At 41.0% G+C, this 21,985-nt stretch overlaps 2 protein-coding genes across 3 annotated transcripts in view; one reads left to right on the top strand and one right to left on the bottom strand.

Annotated features, from left to right (window-relative positions):
* Positions 1-677: 677 nt before the first annotated feature.
* On the top strand, positions 678-5,129 carry LOC119480552 (heavy metal-binding protein HIP-like). Its single transcript, XM_037756931.1, has 5 exons — positions 678-1,107; positions 1,803-1,970; positions 2,391-2,537; positions 4,578-4,694; positions 4,784-5,129. The coding sequence occupies exons 1-5, from the start codon at positions 774-776 to the stop codon at positions 5,065-5,067; spliced, it is 1,050 nt and encodes a 349-aa protein (XP_037612859.1). The 5' UTR covers positions 678-773; the 3' UTR covers positions 5,068-5,129.
* A 4,965-nt stretch (positions 5,130-10,094) lies between these two features.
* sema5a (sema domain, seven thrombospondin repeats (type 1 and type 1-like), transmembrane domain (TM) and short cytoplasmic domain, (semaphorin) 5A) overlaps positions 10,095-21,985 on the bottom strand; it is a 135,722-nt gene continuing 123,831 nt past the window's right edge. The window contains exons 21-23 of one of the 2 annotated variants that reach the window (XR_005204950.1): positions 19,666-19,877; positions 13,602-13,832; positions 10,095-12,472 (exon numbers count right to left, since the gene is read on the bottom strand). Coding sequence is in view for 1 of the 2 variants with exons in the window: in XM_037756930.1 (XP_037612858.1) it covers positions 12,353-12,472; positions 19,666-19,877 (332 nt within the window). In the remaining variant the exon portion in view is untranslated. The remainder of the gene's footprint in view (positions 12,473-13,601; positions 13,833-19,665; positions 19,878-21,985) is intronic. The other variant, XM_037756930.1, reaches the window with a different exon arrangement.

Genomic DNA, 21,985 nt, shown 5'->3' with positions numbered 1-21,985 from the left:
ACCACTCTCATGTATGTACACTAAATAGGAAGCAACGTCCAGCAGCCGGTCAGCTTAGCATAGAGACTGGAAACAGGGGTGAAACAGCTAGCCTGGCTCTGTCCAAAGGTAACTTAATCTCATCCAACTCTTGGTAATAAAAGCAAATAAACATGTCAAACTACTCCTTTAAATTACATTTTATTTAATATGTTTTGAATTAGATGCAGTTTACTTCAGACTACCACGTCTTGCTTTCCATTGTGTTTTTATTTGCTGAGTAGTGCAGAGCATTATTGATTGAACTTTCAATTAGATTTTTGTCTTTGTAATACTACTGCCAGCTCACTTTCAAGTTTTAAATCTCAAGTTAAAAGGGACTGCAGAGAGAAAAACACTGAAATATCCTGGACTTTTAGTTCCAGCCTGGAAGGTAACTGCTAAACCAAACAACACTGATTCACCACTCCTTTCCAAATTTTTGTGAGCCTTAAATTGATTTTTGTATATTTGCACGTCATATTTTTTTAACAGTGTTATCATTTATTGTCGTTGTATGTATTATTTCGAACTGCAAGTGACAAGTTTGACATTGAAACTCTGCCATGTAAAGCAGATTCTGTTCTTCCCACAACTGCTCAGATTAAACTAGTTTTCTGTTGCCATGGAAAATTAGATTTTCTGCTGGACACCTGCTGCATTCCCATCCAGTGGCTGACAACATTATACTGATTGTATATAAGTCAAGTGAGCTGCCCAGATGACATTCAGTCATCTCTCAAATTGCGTTCAGAATGAAGGGTTCAGTGGTTCAGATAGTGCTGCTATTCTTCCTGTCATCAGGGACGGCTCAAACGCCCGATCCATCTATTGCTGTTATCTGGAATGAACTGAAAATGCTGAGAGGCGTGGTGCATGACCTTGGCACCACGGTGGTGGAGCAGAGGGTAGAGCTGAGGAGCCTGGAGACCAGAGTGAAAGACACCGAGCTTCAGGTGGAGGAAGAGAGGGGTAAAGTTTTGATTCTGACAACTGAACTGAGATACATGTTGAATAAGGTGGAGGAACAGAGAGCGGAGTTGGTGGTCACCAGGAACAAGATGGCTGAGCTAGACAAGGAAAATGCAGGTATGAATAGTATATTTCAATGTATTTACGTAAGGAAATGTCTCTGTTAGATCTGCTAATAACTCATAGACAAATGAAATGTGACAATTAGACACTCCTTTTTTTGTCATAAGCCAAAAGGTGTTGAATCACTGGTTTAATCTTTATATTAATTTAACAAGGTGTGTTTTTTTTCTAATGTATGACTATCAAAAGTTAAATTACGGAAGGTTGATGGAAAGCGGGTACATCTCATACACTCTGCCACAAACATTATAAACAGATGATTCATAGCAGCGTCGAAGAATTGCTTCTTCTTCTGAGGATAACAATAAATGGGGTCCTGACTTTGTGGATGCAGAAATATATATCCACTGTGATTCACAGGCATATGGGCACATTACCCGCTTCATAACTGTCATCTCCGCTGTGAAATACAAGTCGTTTGGTTGTAAAAGTTTCCGCAGAGTCAATATTTTGGTTTGTTTGGGGTAAAGGAATCCATTTTTATGACTTCTATCGCCGTTTATTCTTCCAAATATTGATTCAAATGTTTTATTTTCTAGGAATAAATTAATTTTGCTCAAGGCTATGCGGCATATTTTCATTTAATTTGTTATGATAGTATTTAAAATAGGTTGGAGACTGTTGTCGAACAGATGTGTTGAATGTATATTAGCAACTTATGCTTTTCCTCCTTGTAATTATAATTCTAGTGCTATCAGGAGAAGTGTCCGGTGTTGGACAGAGAGTGGCAGCCAGTGAGAAAGACCTGGACAATCAGAGCAGAGACGTGGACACTCTAAGAGGAGCGTTAAGTACCACCGAGACTCAAATGCTACTACAGAAGATAATTGTAGAGGACCTGGAGAAGGCAAAAACAGGTAGGATGCCAAAAATGATCCCATATTTTGGCTGAAGCCGACCCATAACTTTATTCTAGTGTGCGTGAGGCTTGCCGTTTCAGGCTAAATAATTATAAAGGACTCTTCAACAACTGTAATTATAAAAGAGCAACTGAAATTTTTACGACTCATATTGCTTAAGTAGTGGCAGCAATGGAAGCTCATTCAAGCAAAAGCTTCCTGAAATATAAAAAGTCCTTCACACATAATGAGGAAGTAGCACCAGAACCAGCTAACCTCGTCCTTAAAAAGTACATGAATATGGGATTCATGTATTTTTCTCTTACAAAACATCACAAATTACGATTAGTTCTACAATTACCGATTTTCACTGAACTTATATTTATTATGAATAAGATGATAAAAAAAATATCCTTGCTTTTATGTCTGCACACTCAGAGCAGGAAGCCAGAATAAATGCGGTGGACGTCAGGATGACAGCCAATGAAAAAGAAGCAGCGGCTCTGAGAGCGGACCTGAACGGCACCATGACTCTACTGCAGCTCCAAAACAATGACATAGAGCTACTGCAGAAAGAGACTGCAGGTAACGTAGATGAATGACTTGAAACTAAAAGGTTGTAAATCAGTTTTTTGTAAAGCCTGTGTAAGTCACATAAGATAAATGTAACTATTAATGTTAAAGACCATTTTTAAGCCTAATTTATAAAATAATAGAATTTTTACTCAAAGGATGCAGAATACTCAGACTCGATATCTCAGGTGTAAGATATGTAGATATAGAATTAATTTATATAGATTTGCATTGTTTCCAGTTCCATACTACAGTATCAATGCAATAAAGTTAAAGGAACAGTGTATTATATTTAGGGGGCTGTATTGGCTGAAATGGAATATAATATTAATAAGTATGTTTTCTTTAGTATATAATCACCTTAAAATATGAATCTTTGCATTTTTGTGACCTTAGAATGAGCCGTTTCTATCTACATTTGGAGCGGGTCCTCTTCACGGAGCCAGCAATGTTTCTGCAGTAGCCCAGAACGGACAAACCAAACACTGGCTCTAGATAGGGCCATTTGCGTTTTCACGTTTCCGCATCGGCCACCGTAGTTCTCCTACACGCTTGGCACATGGGAGAAGTTTGAGTTGGTTGCAATCTGCAAACTCACCACTCAACTGTTCTCATACAACGGCTCGTATGATGTCTTACGAAAAAGTTATTCCTACTTTTTGTTCGTTTTCCAATGAATGTCCAGAAACACGTGTCAATTTCCAATTGGCACATGCATACAGCCTTTTCAAAATAAACTTCCGTCTTCACAGGAAACAACTTCCTTAGGATTAGGCAACAAAACTACTTAGTTAGGTTTAGGAAAAGATCGACTTGGTTAGGATTAGGCAACAACACTACTTAGTTAAGCTTAGAAAAAGATCGTGGTTTAGCTTAAAATAACTCCGGAAGTGGCAGTACTTATGTACGCTGACGTTGACTTCTGGTTTCACATGAGACATGAACGCCGGTCTCATGGGAGAAAGTCCGGTCTTTTTGACCCACCCGGACCTCCTCCCAAGTGGCATTCGCCGCACTTTATATTTCCTGGTTCGCAATTACGTGAATTACACAAAAATAGATTTTGTGGGATATACACAAATTATAGTGCATTACATTTCGTAGGTATGGCTACGAACAGTGTATGAGACCAGCATGCGCCGCTAGATGCCGCCAGATCCTACACACTGCACCTTTAAAGCTACAGTATAAAACAATGTTGTCAGTGCACACAAAAATGCTATGTTCCAAGCATTGATCACTATTTATCCCGAAGCAATCACTTTATTTGAGGTATGAGTAACTCCTTTGTTGCCATTTTGCATTGCATCATGGGACTATGGTGTCCATCAACACCACACATGAAAAAAAAAATCAACCAATTTTAGAGTACATGCCGGCATTTTTAATTACACTTCAATCTGTCATTTTTGCAGGCAGCGCACTCATACAATATATAGAGAGACAGCCACTGAAGCAGCTAATTCAGGCAGACGGCTTGAGACCGCTTCTACTGTGACATGACTTACTCTTCTCATTGCAACATAAATCCAATTCACACTTTGGAAATGGGGGTGTACTTAAAGAGGAACGGCACCAATTTGACACATCAAAGTCTGTACTGTTCACATAAAAGCTGGGCTGTAACAGCTCACACCACTTGCAGCTACAGCTGCTGCCACTGCTGCTGTTCAGTCTCAGTTACTTTGAGGCGGAAGTTGTTATCATCACTCCCCAATTCATGTAGAGATTGGTGTTTCCTTTTGGGGGAGTGATGAGACAACATAGACCCCCCCAAAAAATCAACTCTATGTGTATTTAGCATTTGCATAATAATCTGTAACATATGAGTTACATGGCTGAAATATGTTTCTTGAAGGAAAATTTGAGATTTTAAAATAAAAACCTTTAGGGAAACCTTTTCTAACCTCAAGGCCTTTTGATCTGTCAGATAATTTCAATATTCATTTTGTGAATAAAAAAAAAGTAGATGGCACATCAAATATGGTTTAACTGGATATAAAAATGAAAAGTGATTATTTGATTATTTAATAATTACATTTTTTTTTACAGGAAAGATTGCTTTCTCTGTTGGCTTGAACAGCCAGGTGGGACCGTACAACACCGATACCCAACTGAAGTACAACAAAATCTTTACCAACATTGGCAATGCTTATAATCCTACATTAGGTACAGTTCAACAGATCCAAGCACACTTAACTGGTCACATTTCTAACTATCACAATGTTTAATCTCTTTTTACTTATCTTCTTATTCAGGCACGTTCTTCGCACCAGTCAGAGGAGTTTACTACTTCAGATTCACTGTGTTTGATAATCGCAATGGGCTACATTTTGGACTTCACCTTTACCACAATAGCCAAAACATAATGTCAAACTGGGAATACAACAATAATGAAGGTCACATGTACATGTCCAATGCGTTAACTCTTCAATTAGATGTGGGAGATTTGGTGTACATGCAGCTTCCTTCTGGGTGGGGTCTTAGTGATGATGAACATAATCACAATACTTTCAGTGGCTTCTTACTTTTCAGTATGTAAGTAGTGATCATGTAGTAGTCACATTGTACTGCTTAAACCAAGACATGAATAAATATTAATAATCATCATTATCATCATTCATTCTGATGAAAGGTGCAATGTGTAAGATGTGGCCACATGCTCCAAACAAATAAGAGTTAGCATTTCACTTCTACTACTGGGTCTAAATTTACAGTTATCGATTTAAAAAAAAAAAAATGATATTCTTCACGTTCGTCACTAACCTGGGCTGTACAGTTGGTGTACATCCCGGAGCTGCTCATGCTCCTTGTAAAGTAGTCTCCTGATGGCGGGGAGGAACGAAAATACGAGTGGCATCATTCAGCAAAAATTCCATAATAACCTTTCAGCATATTGTAATTCAAGTGTTCTGAGAGATAACTAGACTTCTGCACCTCCTCATGGCTCTGCTTTCAGGCTTTAAAAAATCTACCCCATGACGGGAGACTTTGGCCAATCACAGGTCATTTCAGAGAGAGAGCATTCTTATTGGCTGGTCATTCAACGGAAGCAGTTGTCAATCACTCGCAAACTCCGATCAAACGGTCAAACTAGGCAGCGCTGATCAAATATGAATCAATATTCTGTTACTGTAATGCCTATTTCTTGCGTAAAATGTTTTCAGAAACATCTTGTAGTGTACTGTTTAGCTGTAAAATGAGAAAGTTTGCTCCGGCTGGTGGGCGGCGCTTGGTATTTCCTCAACTGATCTCAACATGGCTGCCGGGTCACAAACTTTCACGCGAGTGATTGACAGCTGCTCAGAGAAGGCAGGCTTCAGCTGGGCTCTGATTAGTTGTTTTCCTCCGGTCTGTGACATCTTCCAGATGCCATTTAGGAGCACCGGAGGACACCGGAGGCACATGAGTTTTTTCAGATTACCTGTCTAATGCACTACTGTCATTTTATAAAAATAACTTTATAAAATCATATTTGCTCCAATCTCGCCTACTGCTGCTTTAACTATTCAAAGTCATTTGAATAGTCAGTATCGCAATTTGCATCTTACCTTCTAGCCAGAACCCCTCGGGACAGCTCTACTTCTTCGTCGTCTCATGTTGGACTGAGGGCAGACTTGATGCTACGGTGACTCACTATCGCCTCTTGAGGTGCAAGTGGTATTTCAAGACAGGACGGGCTGGTTAACATGCTCATTTCAGTAGATACCTCTGCAACACAATAGAAGAATTATTTAGAATTTAGAATAAATAATCACAGCTCTGTTTTCAAACTTCTTTAATAATTTGAATCAACATCTTATTTAAAACAATGTGATTACAGCTCCGAGGTTGAGACACCAAGTATTTGCCACTGACCTTGCACATTGAGAAACATCTTCCCGCTATTGATAAGACCTGCTGTACCAAACGCCATAGCAGTCATCAATAGCCCCTGTGAGTGAATGTAGCGCTGACAGAGCCCTTCTGTTCTGAAAGGTCTCCCTCTGCACAGATACTGAGGAAGCAGAGCAGCGCCAGAGCAGCTGGGCACGCTGAGGAGAATCAAGGCTTGTGGGGAAGCTGGCAGGAAAAGATGGAGGAGACATAGTGGGTAATTGGAGCGCAGCGATATCCGCCATCTTGGCTCGTTACCTGAATAATAGCTTTGATTGAGGTGAATAGGCCCATAAAGGGTTGTGGTGGAGCTGATAAGCTTCAGTGTGGCTTGGCTGCTGTTGCGAGGCTCTTGGCATCCATGAGGGGCTCTTGGCTTCCTGCAGCTGAGACCTGGACCGGCGGGACAGGCACCTGGGATTCCAGATGTCTTGGGGTGGAATCTATGGTGGCATCTCTCAACTGGCATTAGTGCCTACGGTGACATTCATCCTTCAGTCTGGCATGACGGAACTGGCAGCGTCGAGCCAGCTTCCTATCTGCCCACACATATCTGTCTGAGCGAGCGCTGCTGAAAGTTGTGCCTTCCTTTTAGTCTGGGTCGAAGAAAAAGCAGAGTTTGTGCAGGAAGCTATAGGACTGCTGTGCTATCTGGAAACTTGGAAAGTTACGCAGACAACAGATGCTAATGTAATGAGTATAGATTCCAAATATGAGCGGCAAAAACACATTTTCCTAGAAGATGTCACTGAAATGAAAAATATTTATCTTTAAGCATGGCAGCAAGGGCATTATGGAGATTAGAACTGCTTTGAAAAATCTCTCTCATCTGTTTGCTTTGAATACGAAGTCATATTAATCCGGACTGAAGCTGCATTAAGGAATGTTTGCTTCAAAACATACAAGTGCAGAGAAAAACATACTTAAGGGGATGCTCTAATGTATTGGGGGTTAAAGAATCTTCTGTCTGAGTCGGTCTATTTACAGCCTTAAAGTAACAACAAATAAAGTGGCAAATCCACCAGGGCTTCAACCTTGGCCTCAGGTGGAAACAGACAGAGTGAGTGTAAGGTAAGCTACATCTCTGTGGTGCTATGCTGTGAAGAGTATCTCATTTAAAGGTTCTGGGTGTGCACAGATGACCGTGTACTAACTGTAACCCCCACCGCTCAAGGATTCCACTGCATGACAGGCGTCGGTAATCACTGTTATTTTCCTACCGCAAAAAGCACAACATTTCATGACAGCTCATAAATTGTTCAGTAGTCTTCAGTCTTCCCTGGGGTTGTTTAGTCAACATCTACTTCCATCACTTCTCAAAGCCCATACAAACATAACGCAACAGCATACATTCATCACTTGGTTTTCAGCCTGAAAGCATTTTTCAGCGTGCGCTGCTCTGTCTGCATGTGGTCTCGTCCCACACTAAGCTATAACTTCTTCTGGTTCTCCCCACAACAAATGACAGTATAGTTTTGGCTGGATTAACCACTGGCTCTGAACAACAACAGCAGCTGCTTGTGGTCTGGGGACATCATTTTAGGAGCATTTGTATGGTTATTCCTGCTAATATTACAGTGCCGACAGGGTGGCGGATCTGCTGAAAGACCGGTCTGAAGCACGCTGATCCATGTGAATGAGAGAAAATCTGGTCCCGAGAGGAAAAAGAGGTGTTTAATGGGACGTTCACGCTCTGTTACCTGCCTGACAGGAACAATCTCCCTCACTCACCTTGTTTGCCACTCAGTGGCCTCTGTATACAGGCTGCTAATTAACAGAGCTCCTGAATGCTTCATGAGCAGACTGGTTACATGCGCAGAGAAACCTGGCTCATTTGGAGAAAGCTATTTATAGTAAATGCGTTTTATATTCAAATCAACATGAGGTTATCAGTCAAACCAGTATTCAGAAAATGGCCGTGGTAGCAGAGCTTTAATACTCTGGGTTGGATGTTTATCGGTCAATACTTTAGATATATTTTAGAGATGATATTTGGACTTCATAATAATATTAATACTGACCTTTTAATTTATATACTATCATCTTAGTTGTTCTATAGTAAATGCAATACCAACATTTTATCATAATCTGAATTGTACTTGCCCAAAGTTAAAAATTCCATCTGACCAACAGGTGAATAGTACCGTCCATTTAATGGTACTTTCACACCATCCTTTAATGGTAGATTCATATTTTATTTATTTATTTTGCTCCTGCCTAATTCACAACATTTTGTTAGACTGAAAGAAATACTAATATAGAAAAAAAAGCTGCCAAGATTAGTAAATAAATATATGTAGTAAAAGTAAGTTTCAATGGGAAACAACAGTACAGCTAGCAGCTCTGCAAGGCTGTACTTAGGTACAGTGGTGCTTTGAGCTAAATGCTAATGTCATGCTAACATGCTGATGTCTAGCAGGTATAATGTTTACCATAATCACCATCTTAGTTTAGCGCGTTGCTAATTATAAACAAAGTACAACTAACGGGTATGCCATTAGTTTTGCAGGCATACACTGTAGTCAATTACCCATACTACCATACTATTTAGTATGAAAAAGAAAAAGATATAGTATGTCCCAATACATAGTATGTCAAATGCAGTATGCCAAAAATACCAGGATGTATCTGGTCGTATTTTGCAGTATGCAAGCCAGCATGCTTTTCTGGCTATTCTAACCCACAATCCTCTGTACAGTGGATAGGTAAGAGGGTCAAAGTTCAAGGCGCAATGTTATGACGAAGTACTAAGTCCCAATTGTATGCATACTGCATGCAAAAGTATGTACTTTGTAAGGGTATCTGCAGTATATACTAAAAGTGAAAAGAAAAAGTATGCGATTTGGAATGCAGCTTCATAAAGCAAAGTATAGATGAGAAATCGGAGGATCACTACAGTCAGTAGGATGCATCATCTGGGAACCATGAAGGCAGATTTTGTGCCAATCCATCATCAATCTGTAGAATTCATCATCTGGGGAACATGAAAGTCTGCACAAAATTGCATTGCAATCCATCCAATATAGTTGCAGGGATATTTCAGTCTGGACCAAAGTGGTTGTTCGACCAACACTGCTGTTTCCATTTCAATGAAATGTTCTACACACTTATAGATAAACAATGTGAAGACGTAGTCCATCGAGTCACATCTCATGTCACTTTGACTTCTTTATACACATGCAAGCACTGACACAGTCAGTTTCTCTGACATGCACAAGCCGTGCTCTTGTGACCTTTAGCTGTGACCTTTAGCAGTCCCTAAATGCCACTTTGGGAAAGTCATTTATTGTCCTCGGCCCTGCTGTCAAAGTGGAATGTCACATGTGTCTGACAGACTACGAGCTGCGTAGCTCATGTTGCAAAGTGCTGAGGAAGCTTCACTCTGCTGGCTGTAGATGTGTGTGTGCGTGCAGGAAATGCAGCACATTATGTATGCACCCAGTGATGATTCATTTATCAAGGTTTGGGGAGGGCAATGTTTTGAGGATAACCAATATTGAAAGGGAAAGGCACACTTTTACAACCTTTAAAACACATTTACATATCAGGGTTCAACAGTAATGTTTTTTTTTTGTTCTCATTTCAGGCAAGTGGGCCAGAAATCTACTTGCCTGAAGTAAATTTTTACCTGCTCATATATAAAATAGTTTTATTTATTAACAGTTATCAAATAACAACAAAGACTAAAGTTAATTGTCATGTTTAATCTTTATTTAAGCAAATGAACCAGAACAAGGACACAGCGTGTCATAGATGCGAAGCAACAAAACATTCATCATCAGCTCCGGAAAAAACTGTTTAATTCTTTTTTTTGCTAGACTTACTAGCCCAAAGTTGCATTTTACTTGCCCCGGCAAATCAGGCAATCCTTATTGTTGAGCCTTGCATGTGCTGTCCTCTCGTCCCTGTACAGTATGTGCATATACTGTACATGCATCTGTGTGTCTGCGTTGCTTTCACAGGTAGTAAGAATGAAGTCAAGGTAGATGGATTGATTCTCTGGAGCCAGACAGCGCTGGGCCGTACATTGGGCTGGATCAGCACCCTCCCTCCCCCCCTCTCCTCACCTCCAACCGACCAAACAGCGGGGTGATTAATAACACCCCCTTCCATTACCCTCAGCACACAGATGGGACGTCAGGTTGAAGGTTGATGGAGAACAGCACAGTGTGTGGTGTTACACGCCATCATACAGATTAGAGTTTGGACTTCAGACGGCGCCCCCCCTCCACCTTTACCCTGCTGCCTTGCGCGATTTGTATCCTTCAGGTATCCTTCCACTGCCGCTGATGCCATTTGTCACTGCAGGGCCGTGCTGAAGACTCCTTTAAAAATCGGGCTGGTTTTGAGTGATTTATGAAGTGCTGGTCCGTGCTCGCCGCGCTGTGGTTTTACAGTACTTTGCTCGAGGAACATAAAAGTCTCCAAATTTGTCAGAGCAAACCACACAGGACAGAAGCGTCCCACACTTGTAACTGCTTTCACTCTAGTTGAAGTCACCTTCAGGTCATTCACAAGAGCTGCAGAGAGAGTCAAATTTTACGAGATCGAAGGCATCAACGCTTTACAAATGAGATATTCTAAAAATGAATCTGCATAACTCACACTCTGACAAGTCTGTTGTGTACGAAGCAGTTTTTAATTTATGCACAGTAACACAAGCAAACATGTAAAAAGAGTTAGTTGCAACTGAACCATTGAATAACCTAATATTTGGTTATACACTCTGAACAGAAATATCTCAATGTGATGAAGGGATTTCATCTCATAATATATGGGTAGCACTCCAGTCGGGGTTCAGAAGAGTACGCTCCATCTGTACAGAAAATGCCATTAACATCCTGCTCTCACAAGTTACATATTTAACTCAGAAGCGAAAGGAATAGCGAACACTATCAAAATTCAAAAACATTATTTTTTTTTTTACAAAAAATATAAAAAAGTACGGTGACAAAGACTGAACTTGATGTAGGCTGATATGAATACTCCTGATTACTTGTCAGAATGCACATAAACTTTTTTTCTTTTCAAAAGGAAATGTTTTATTCTTTAAACACTTGCGACATTGAATAAATGTATTTAGAAAAAACTACAGACATAGGCTTCAAACTTAACATCCTGTACAAAACATATGTAGTTTTAAAAGCAACAAAAATAATAAAATTAAAAAAAAAGAAAGCCAAAGATATGGTACACTGTAAGTTCAATCACTGCTAGCTGCTAGATCCTGTAACAAAAAAGAAAAGAAAAGAAAAAGTGGACAAACTTGACCACAGACTTCAAATATCTACATCCTGATTCTAGGACTGGGGGTGGATATTGATCCATCTGGAGATTGCTGCAGCAGTAAATGGTAAAAACCATCAAGCATCACCAAAGTCTTTGTTTTTATGACTTCCAAAACCAGTCCTGAACCTAAGACCAGCAAAAAAAAACGCTGCTTGCAAGTCCCCAAACCCTGGAATGCGATCAACCATGCAAAAAACGAAACAGAACAGCAGAGAAAAACACGTCAGATGAAGTCATGCAAAGCGGTTTTGTGGTTATTTCCCATCATTACAAATACAGGTCTATTTTAGAGGCGTCACAGGAAAGTTAAAAGGGGATCACATTTCCCACAGTCTCTTTGAGTTTCCCCGTTTTTGTCCACATTGGGTAATCCAGTTGTCCGTTTCTCAGAGAGAGTCAAGGCAAGATTTGCCCCCAAAAAATTGAGCTTTCCAAGTGTACCCCAAGGCACCTGAGAGAAAGTGGGCATTTCACTCTGTTGGCAACACTGTGTGTCTGTGTTTTCATTACATACCAGCTGCCATAGAGTCTGAGAGTGGGACTATCCCACGCATGGTGTCACGAATCTCAATACAAAGCACAAAGAAAAGAATACAGTCAAAATGGATGATAGGGTTGGCGTGCCCGCTATGGTATGGAGTCTGAAACTGACGAATCAAGGCTTAATAGTCATCATAGGTGTTGAGGTCAGTGAAGTATGCATTGGTATAGGTCTTCCCGGCAAGCTGAGGGTTGAAGTATTTATTTCTTTCCTCCAGAATCAGATTGTTTTTGTTGAAGGCCTGTGGACAAAAAAAAGGAAAGGAGTCGGTATGGATCAAGTGATTATTCAGCCCAGATGGCACGGTAAAAGCAAATCCATCTAGCCCAAAAAAGAAAAAAAAGGAGCAACACAAATCAATGGGAGGCCGCTCAGTGAATGAAACATACATTTCACAGTGCAAGGTCAAAGCATTTGCAAACAGGCTGGAAAAATGATAAGCCACCACAGGGCTAAATTATTTTGATGCACGTCCGTATGTCCACCTCTGTCATCTCTAATACCCAGCATCAGCAGTTTTTATGGCCCTCCAATTGTTGGTCCTCTAGGACAATCTAAGCCATAAAAATCGATCACGAAAGAGTCTCTTTTCTGTTAAACAATAAGGAAGAGCCATGGGGGCATCTTCTCTGTCCCTGCGTGACATAGTAAACATGGAATGAGCTTCTGATGTGGTGCTCAATACAACATCAGCAATTTGGCAAATGGATGCGTTCATATGCAGTCTGTTGTAGAGAGTGTGTGCTGGGAGTCCTTTGGGGCAGTGTAATTGAACACTTGATGATGCTGCATTTGCCGTTGATGGATGTTTCCGACTGACACTGATAGGGAACGAGTGTGCTGGACAAAAAACTCATATATTTTGCTACTTTCCCATTATGTGATTTGCACACAAAGGGAATGTAATCAACACTCCCACAGCCCTGGAGACGGTTATGTGTCTCTGCAGGTGGCCCCATGGCTGCTTTTAAACAGCTGTGCTACGATGCTTGTTAGCATCATCTACTTTGTCTTCTTGCCTTAAACCTCTTTAATTGGCTGAGGAATGATTACATTTGAGTTTCTGGTGTGGTAAACAAAATGTGCTTAGGCTAGGAAGTGGCATTAGTGATAGAGAGGTAACAGAGGAGCGTAATTAAACAGCACAACGATGGATTTTTCTTTCTCAAACCCATCAAATCAAACCATCAAAAAATAGAGGACGAAACAAGGAAGACAAACATGAAAAAAAACATGCAAATGGAGGCACTTGTTGAAAGAGAAAAATAAGGGAGGGATACACTGCCTTCTCACAAGCCGGGAGGGAGAAGGGGGTGATGGAGGGATGAAGGGGTCTGAGCAAAGAAAGAGAAACTAGTCTGTACTCCAACCTGCCACACACAGGAAGTGCCACAGGAAGTGGAAGGGCGGGGCACGGTGGGGAGGAGGAAGTAGTAGTGGTGGGGGTCAAAGAGTTGTTGGGGGAGGGTCAAGAGGCGAGATGTTGTAGAGGTCAGAGGTTAGTAGAAAATCTCCAGGCCACGCATGGACACCCCCATGTTAGCAGAGAGAGGCTGGTGCATGGCGGGGTCGTCCAAGGGCAAGAGTACCGACACATCGGGCTGCAAGGAGGAGAGGAATGGGCAAGAGTCATCCTCAAAGAAACCCTAGGGCCATATTCAATCACCATGTAGCTGTACAGAAAACTGCAGCTACATGTTGACTTAAGTTTGTGATCATAAACTAGATTGCTGAAAATACTCCCGTTGGCCAAGAAACCAGTATCTGTGATACATTGTGCATAATAATAAAGACTCATCAACATAAGGATTTGAGCCAAAACCTCTCAAATATGGCATCAGGTGTTCATCATTCCTCCCTATAAACGCTCAAAAGAGGCATATTACGGTTTAGGCTCAGTGAGTGAGGGTTGGAGGCAGAATGTGCTTCTGGAAAATTAGACAGTGATCATTTGTCATGCAGCTCCTTTTGTATTTTCACACGGTCTGTCTATATTCATATCCGCCTCTGTCTGCAATAGGACAAACTGAATTATGCTCGATGCTCCTGACTCTAATTGCATGACAGATGAACGCTCCTCACACCTTTATTCTGCAATGAAATTACATTTGGAGACGTTTGCTCCGAGCCAAATGATCTATCTCACTCTGTGACACTTTCATATGTGAGAAGTAGTTTTTGCAAACAGAGATCAAGGTATTCACTTAGTTCATAGTACGTGTCTGATATTGAAGACTTCCTCTGACAGGATATCAAACACAAACGAAAAGAAAATCTGCCAAAAAAAATGCTGATTTATCAGCATTGCAGTAAAATCAAGTTATAATACCAAGCTGAGTTTTAGTGTAAAACTTTGAAGAATACCAATTGACCATGCGTTAAACCTCTCCCCTGAACAGCGGGTCTCTCAAGCTTTGAATTTCTCTACATATTGAAGTGGTGCGTATTGGGCTGTAGGAAAATGAAGAAGTTTGGAGGGTGGTGTTTTTTTCCCTAGCCTGTCCAAAACCAAAAACGCAAGAACAAAAGTGTGAGGAAACGGGGTGTTTGTCTGCTCCAATGTAGCTGCAAACGATAGCATGTTCAGTTATTAGCTAACTGCCTACAACAGTAACCGAGTATTACATCCAAGGCCACAATTTAGCAAATTAACTAACTACGCTTGTGAGGGTACAGGTTACATTAAAGAGGACCTATTATGCTTATTTTCAGGTGCATACTTGTATTTTGGGTTTCTACTAGAACATGTTTACATGACTTAATGGTCAAAGAACGCTTTACTTTTCTTTTACCAGCTGTGCTGCAGCACCTCTTTTCACCATCTGTCTGAAACGCTCTGTTTGGTCTGCTCTGATTGGTCAGCTGGCCCACTCTGTTGTGATTGGTCAACCAAACCAAACTCTCTGGACTCCGCTCCAGCTCCGCTCTAATTAGCTTTGTTTGAGGGCATGCCAAACTAGCCGTTATGCAAATGTGTTACTTGGTGACATCACCACATTACGGAAGAAAAGGCGGGACTTCAAGCAAGGCTTTTCAGGCAGTTCAGGAGCAGTGTTTCTGTGGGGGAGAGTAACTCCCTTTGGCGTAGACTTTGGGGTTTGAAAAAGCACAAAAGCATAATAGGTCCCCTTTGAAAAATAGTTTACAACTAGCGCCTCCACTGTGTAGTATTTCTCCACTGAGTGGAAGCTGGCCCTGGATGCTATCAGAGTGCAGGCTAACATTAGCAGCTCTGTTGTGCTCTTTATTGGATTTAAGGAAGTTTACACCCCAGTAACCCTATCGAGCAACAACACAATGGTTAGTCCTCTTCCTAAATCCTCTTCTCTTGTCATATCAAAAGTAAAAACATACTGTTTAAAATGATGAACATATGTGAGCGAAGCAGCTAAACAGGGTCATGTTTGAACAACGTAACAGTCAGATCATACTTATAATACGAGGATTAACCAGCTCCACACGGCAATAGAAAAACATGCTGTTTCTTTACATGTCTTTGTCGACTTTTTGCCTGAACATGCAGCTTTATCCTCAGTCTTTCAGTACAATACCATGTAGCAAAAAGTAAATTTGCCACCGTTGTTATTGTAAACTGCTATCTGCAATGCGAGAATAGAAAGCACACAGGCATAGCAACAGTAACTACAGTAAGGGGGGCAGCTTACTGGAGCCTCTCTCTATGATTCATGCCATGTAGTCTGGCATATCCAATAGCTGCTTATCAGCAGGAAGGCCAAAATGTGCCAGAGCCTTTAAGTGGCCAGCAAGTTCCAGACTATTTTACAACTGTAATTTGTAAGAATATTTTGAAGCAAATTATTTTATTGGTGTAAAATCATGCTACCAGATTCATAACTTCTGAAGCTTCTTTTTAGGGTAAAAAATGCACAGGGTGTTTAAGTGATTGAAAGGCTCTTTAATACAGAGCACTGGGAATCCTTGAAAAAAGCCCAGCTGGGGCATGGAGTAGCTGTGGACAAGCACTAATCACCAGCTCTAGTCTGGCACTAAAGGCCTGACGTATCAGTGGATAAGAGGCTGTTTGTACCACGAAAGTAGCTGGATGTCTGTCACTGGCTCGGGTGCATCCGACTGTCTGCATTGTAGGATGCAATAATGACACAAAGGGCCTTTCTCAATCCACCCCCAACACCCTCTCCCAACCCATTTCCACTGCGTTTGCGTAGAGGGTCCGACATATTAAGTGCTATCACAAATCAATTAGCGGGGAGTGGAAGTGGGTTATATCACCCTCCAACAGTGAGCCTTCATCGATGCCGACTTACCGGCCACGTGTAGCGGCGTTTCACGTTTGTCATGGAACGCGCTCCGAACAAATGTAAACTGCTCAAACTAAGATAAACATTTAATATGGTCAAACAGACTTAAAAATTACTTTTTATTTAGGATCAAATGTCTAGTCTTGAAAACGATAGGCGTGTTTATTTGAAAAGTAAAGCAGCTCATAAACATCAGACTTAAAAACGAGAAGATGTTTACCAAAACAATGCAACCAAAGAAGCATGGGAGTAAGTTATATTTTTAGTTTCTCTGTATATTGCAGTCTTTTTATCCTCAATACTGTGAACCTTTGCACTTCCCCTACAATATATCTTTACACATTCCTGCGAAGCTCTTTCATTTTAAACAGATTTATTGTACATATTTTCTTAAAAGTAGGCCTATTTTTAAAAAAATATTTAAAATATATATATATATTTTTACGTTTTTTGTTTATGCACCAAAACACCAAAGAAAATTCCTTGTATTTGAAAACCTACTTGGCAATAAATCAGATTCTGATTCTGATTTTTCTCCATAGGTTTAAGCCCTATTTTATAAGGAGTGTAATGAGTCTGCCACCTCACTGCCCACACTGTTAGTTATGTAGTTTATTATTAGTGCTGTGTACAGTTACCTCTTGATAAGAAACCATAGTTAAGACAGTTTCTGTTTCCGTTGGAGAGAGGGAAGTTTGTCCTAAAACTTGCTGTTGTATTTATACTCTACACCTTAGAGAAGGGTGCTTCATTCAGCTGTGAGTGTGACTACAAACGGAGTTCATTCCATCACAGAGTGTGAGTGGGAAGTGTCACACAATACCCGGTGAGATGATTTGATTTATTTTTAATAAGTTTGTTTTCTAGAGCTAAAACCAGAGACCGAAATAAAGAAAGAAATGATAAGAAATCTGCCTGTGATAATAAACTGCTCTGCACAAACAGAACCTGCTGCTGACCGCTTCTGATTCTGTTGCTCATATCATTAAGTCCAGTCCAGTGTATTCCTGTACAACAAAAAGGCCCTTCGAGCTGGAGCCAATTGAGACTTGAATGATATGAGCATGGATAACCCTGGACCAAGCCACTATGCTGGAACCTGGTGTGCCCATGGCTGACTCTCACCAAGTATTCTTGGAGCTACACAGACTGACCAATTAGGAGCCAAGCCAAAAAAATAATGCCGTCAGGAAGCAGCAGGGGCCAGCGACACAGGCATCCACCAGCTTACCTCAAAATATCACCTCATCAGTAGGTGTTCAACATGACCAGCATACTTCCGGTTGAGCTATACAGAACTCAGCCATTCTCATCCTACTTGCTCTGGACACTGCAACCACACCTCCTGTGGTTGGAGGAGAGGCAGAGTTTCATCAAGAAGCTATTAGGGAAGCTCTTGACCCCCTCCAGGCTGCTTTGTTGGAGGAGAATTGATGGAACTGGGGGAAATCCGAAGACAACAAGAAGAGAAAAAGGAAGCTGAGGATTCCTACAGGAAACTAGCAGACCAAACAAGTGAGGCCACACGAGGATGGGGGTTCTTCACAACTCTGATTACTAGAGCCAGGATATTTAGACTGGCAGAGAGAAAGAGCTTGAGGAGGCCACACTAGTGTCCAGCTTTTTACAGATTAAAAACTCCCACATCTCTACTCCATCTCAAAACACAGCAGAGGCAGCTGCAACATGTGACCCTGTCTTAGAAGATGTGTCGCCTCCAGTTGGGTCCCGTCTCTGTCCTTCAGCGAGGTCACATCGCTGACCCCAAGAGCGGTTCCGCCTACGTCGCCAACCTCTGGGTCATCCACCAGAACGGTCCCGTCTCCGTCCTTCAGTGGGATCACGTCACCGACCCTCAGAGCGTCTCCGCCTGTCTAGTTGTCCTCCTGCCCGTCCTCCAGAGATGCTCCGCCCGTCTGGTCGTCCTCCTGCCCGTCCTTCAGAAGTACTCCACACTGTACTGGTGGAGGTTGAAGGAATCTTGAACTCCAAACCGACCATTCCAACGTGGACGACTCTGATCCTGTCACCCCAAATATGTTGCTCTTGGGGCGACGGGATGATCCCTTTCCTCAAGCAATGTACACCCTCACCAACCGGATTGGGAAGAGGAAGTTTTATCTGGCATTATGAACCAAAGCTGCAACCTCGACCTAAGTGGCAGAAGGACTTTGAATTGACTCAAAACCATTGAGTTAACCTTAAGTTTTGGGGGCAGCTGTTAAAAAAGAGGCTATACAGTACATGCTGCCACTGTGGAAATGTGAGTCAGACACCAGTGACTCCTTTTGTTGAGCTTCTAGCTCACTTGTATTCAGGATGCCTCTCCTTCCCCTCACTGTACTGTATGTCTATGTTCTTTCATGTATTGTATGCCTTGCTGTAGAACCAATTGCCCTCCAGGGACAAAAATAAAGTCGAGATTGAAATTGAGATTGCCTTCCTCACTTTGCTCTCTCTTTTTGACCTCCACCATGATGCATGCGTCCTGTAACTTAATTTACTTCTTTAATGCTTTGATTTACCTGTTTATCGCACATCTCTGAGGTGATTTGATTTATTGTTAATAAGTTTGTTTTCTCGTTGCAGAGCTAAAACCACACACACACACACACACAGAGGCAAAGAAAGCAATGATAAGAAATCTGCCTCTGAAAATAAACTGCTCTGCATAAACGGAACCTGCTGCTCACTGCATCTCATTCTGTTGCTCATATTTCTGTCCAACACTGTCTAAGCAGGGAAATGTGCAGATGCAGAGCATCTTCGCTGATTACCTACCCACGCACCGATAAGTAATTGCATTAGTATGTTATGAGAAAGCAGTGTATGACCACTGACACAGAACAAAGTCACACACTGAGACACACAGCAGAGGAGCACACGGAGAGAGGATGTTCGCACAACTGCCAATTTTGTTAGAGAGTGTCAATGCTCGACAGGAGGTGGTGTGACAGTGAGAGTCATGCAGTAAGAAGTGTATTTAATCACGACTGACACTGGAGGAAGAGGCAAACCGTTGCTCACTGACTGGGAGTGTGACATAAGTCAAACAGTAAGGAAATGTTATAAACTGCCACTCTGCCTCTTTACACATCTGGACATCAATCAAGTGCGACCCCCGGTGAACCCCAGCGCAAACCTGTCCACAGACCTTGATGGCTTCCACCGAGTCGTATTTGTCCAGCTTGTTGATGTGGTTGGTGATGCTGGTGTTGAGCGGCGCCGCTGAGATGGGGTGGATGACGGTGGCGTCGTGAGACTGCTGCTGGTAGCGCTGGCAGTACGAGTAGACCAGCAGGGTGACCAGACAGCCGAGGATGGAGCTGCTGAGCCCCACGGCGATCATGTGGAAGAGGTTGAAGTCTGGAAGAAGAAGAAAGGGATACGGAGGATGGAGGAAATTCTCTGTCAATTCACACAAGTGAAAGCGGTAATTCAAGCTGCAATTCATATGGTAATGATGGAGTGTTCTGCAATAAAAAATACATTTTTTCTCTTTGTCTCTTCCTGTTTTTTTGTTCTTACTGAGTGGGACCTCCTGTATTTCACAGATAAAAGATGTGTAAGTATGCCCTGTTTATATCTGGCATCCACATGCAACTTTCCTCCAGATATTAAACACATTGGCTGTAATTACAGTAAATTCATTTACATTTGAATTATTCTGTGTGACTTCTTGTTGTGTCATTTACAGGGGGTCTGTTGCCAGCCAAAAATAAGAGTTAAATATCTAATATAATATATATAAATTAGGGCTGTCAATTAATTAAAATATTTAATCGTGATTAATTGCATAATTATCCATAGTTAATCATGATTAAGCACAAATGAATCACACATTTGTTAGCTGTTCAAAATGTACCTTAAAGGGAGATTTGTGAACATGGGAGTGGATAAATATGCTTGCTTTATGCAAATGTATGTATATATTTATTATTGGAAATCAATTAACAACATAAAAACAATGACAAATATTGTCCAGAAACAGAGGTCAAAGGTCAAGGGACCAAGTATGGAGTATTATTTAACCTCCTTCCCGACACGTTATTATTGCGTTAACTTTGACAGCCTTAAATATAATATATATAAATATAAATGTATACTGCTGTATTAAGCAATTAAGCAATCATTCTGCCACAATAATGGTAGTGTAATATAATAATTGATATGCTGCATATGGTTTCTGTATTATTAATGCACTATCCATACAGTACATCATGTTTTATGTATAGAGACATAAGTCAACTAAAGTATACGTTTATGAAATACAGGTCAGAGCACTTCCCTCAACTGGCTTTTATTCATGTTCAAAAATGTATAGGAGAGAAGAATTGTTTTTTTGCCCTGAGCACTGTCTGCATACTGCAGAGCTCCCTCTCAGACTACATACAGCCTCCAACATGCTAAATAATGATAGTAAGAGCAGCCTGTAGCCTGTGTAAGTAGTCGGAACTCGGGGCACATAAGGTCCCCAAAGCCTCGCTTCTCCTCGTGTAGCTTATTGCTGTGGGCGCAGGGTATCTGTCTAAGGCAACTTGGATGAGTCTTTCTGCATTTGTATGAACTCGGAGCATTCTCATGTATGGATTGTTGCAGCTGGGCAGTAAGACAACACTGTTAAAAGTGATTTTATTGATTTACTCAGATTCTAACTTAAACTGTGGAAAGGAAACAATTGTTTTGGCATTCACCATGTTTCTCAGCCCTATTTTATTATAGTCTAGATGAAGTAAATTAAGCAGGGCTGTCAAAGTTAATGTGATAATAAGGTGTTAATGCAAATTCGTTTTAACACCACTAATTTCTTTGATGCATTAACGTAATTTGCAATTTTTAATTAACCTCTTAAAATTCCAGGTTGTAGCGGGTTCAGTTAGAGTGAAAATACTGACAACATATGAAAGTAGAAAACTTAAGGAATCCATTGGTAGCAACCGCGAAAGAGGCTAAATAATGCTCCAAACTTACGTTAACTTCTCCCCTGGAAAAACTGACATTGCCATTTTTAAAAGGGTTCCCTTGACCTCTGATCTCAAGATATGAGAATGAAAATGGGTTCTATGGGTACCCACAAGTCTCCCCTTTACAGACATGCCCACTTTATGATAATCACATGCAGTTTGGGGGAAATCAAAGTCAAGTCAGCACACTGACACACTGACAGCTGTTGTTGCCTGTTGGGCTTGAGTCTGTCATGTTATAATTTGATCATATTTTTCATGCTAAATGCAGTACCTGTGAGGGTTTCTGGACGATATTTGTCATTGTTTTGTGTTGTTAATTGATTTCCAATAATAAATATATTCATACATTTTCATAAAGCAAGCATATTTGCCCACTCCCATGTTGATGAGAGTATTAAATACTTGACAAATCTTCCTTTAAGATACATTTTGAAGAGATAAAAAATATATTGTCTACTGTGCTACCCTTAATATGAGGAAATTATATTTAAAGGTTGAGAAGAACGA

The sequence above is a fragment of the Sebastes umbrosus genome, chromosome 21, assembly GCF_015220745.1.
Source record: "Sebastes umbrosus isolate fSebUmb1 chromosome 21, fSebUmb1.pri, whole genome shotgun sequence".
Classification (NCBI taxonomy): Eukaryota; Metazoa; Chordata; class Actinopteri; order Perciformes; family Sebastidae; genus Sebastes; species Sebastes umbrosus.
Note: the sequence above shows the minus strand (reverse complement) of the source record. Positions and strands in the feature narration are given on the sequence as shown.

Coding starts and splice junctions, on each gene's coding strand:
- LOC119480552 (XM_037756931.1), top strand. CDS start 774: ATGAAGGGTTCAGTGGTTCAGATAGTGCTGCTATTCTTCCTGTCATCA. Junction 1,971..2,390: donor CCTGGAGAAGGCAAAAACAG/GTAGGATGCCAA, acceptor CTGCACACTCAG/AGCAGGAAGCCAGAATAAAT. Junction 2,538..4,577: donor ACTGCAGAAAGAGACTGCAG/GTAACGTAGATG, acceptor TTTTTTTTACAG/GAAAGATTGCTTTCTCTGTT.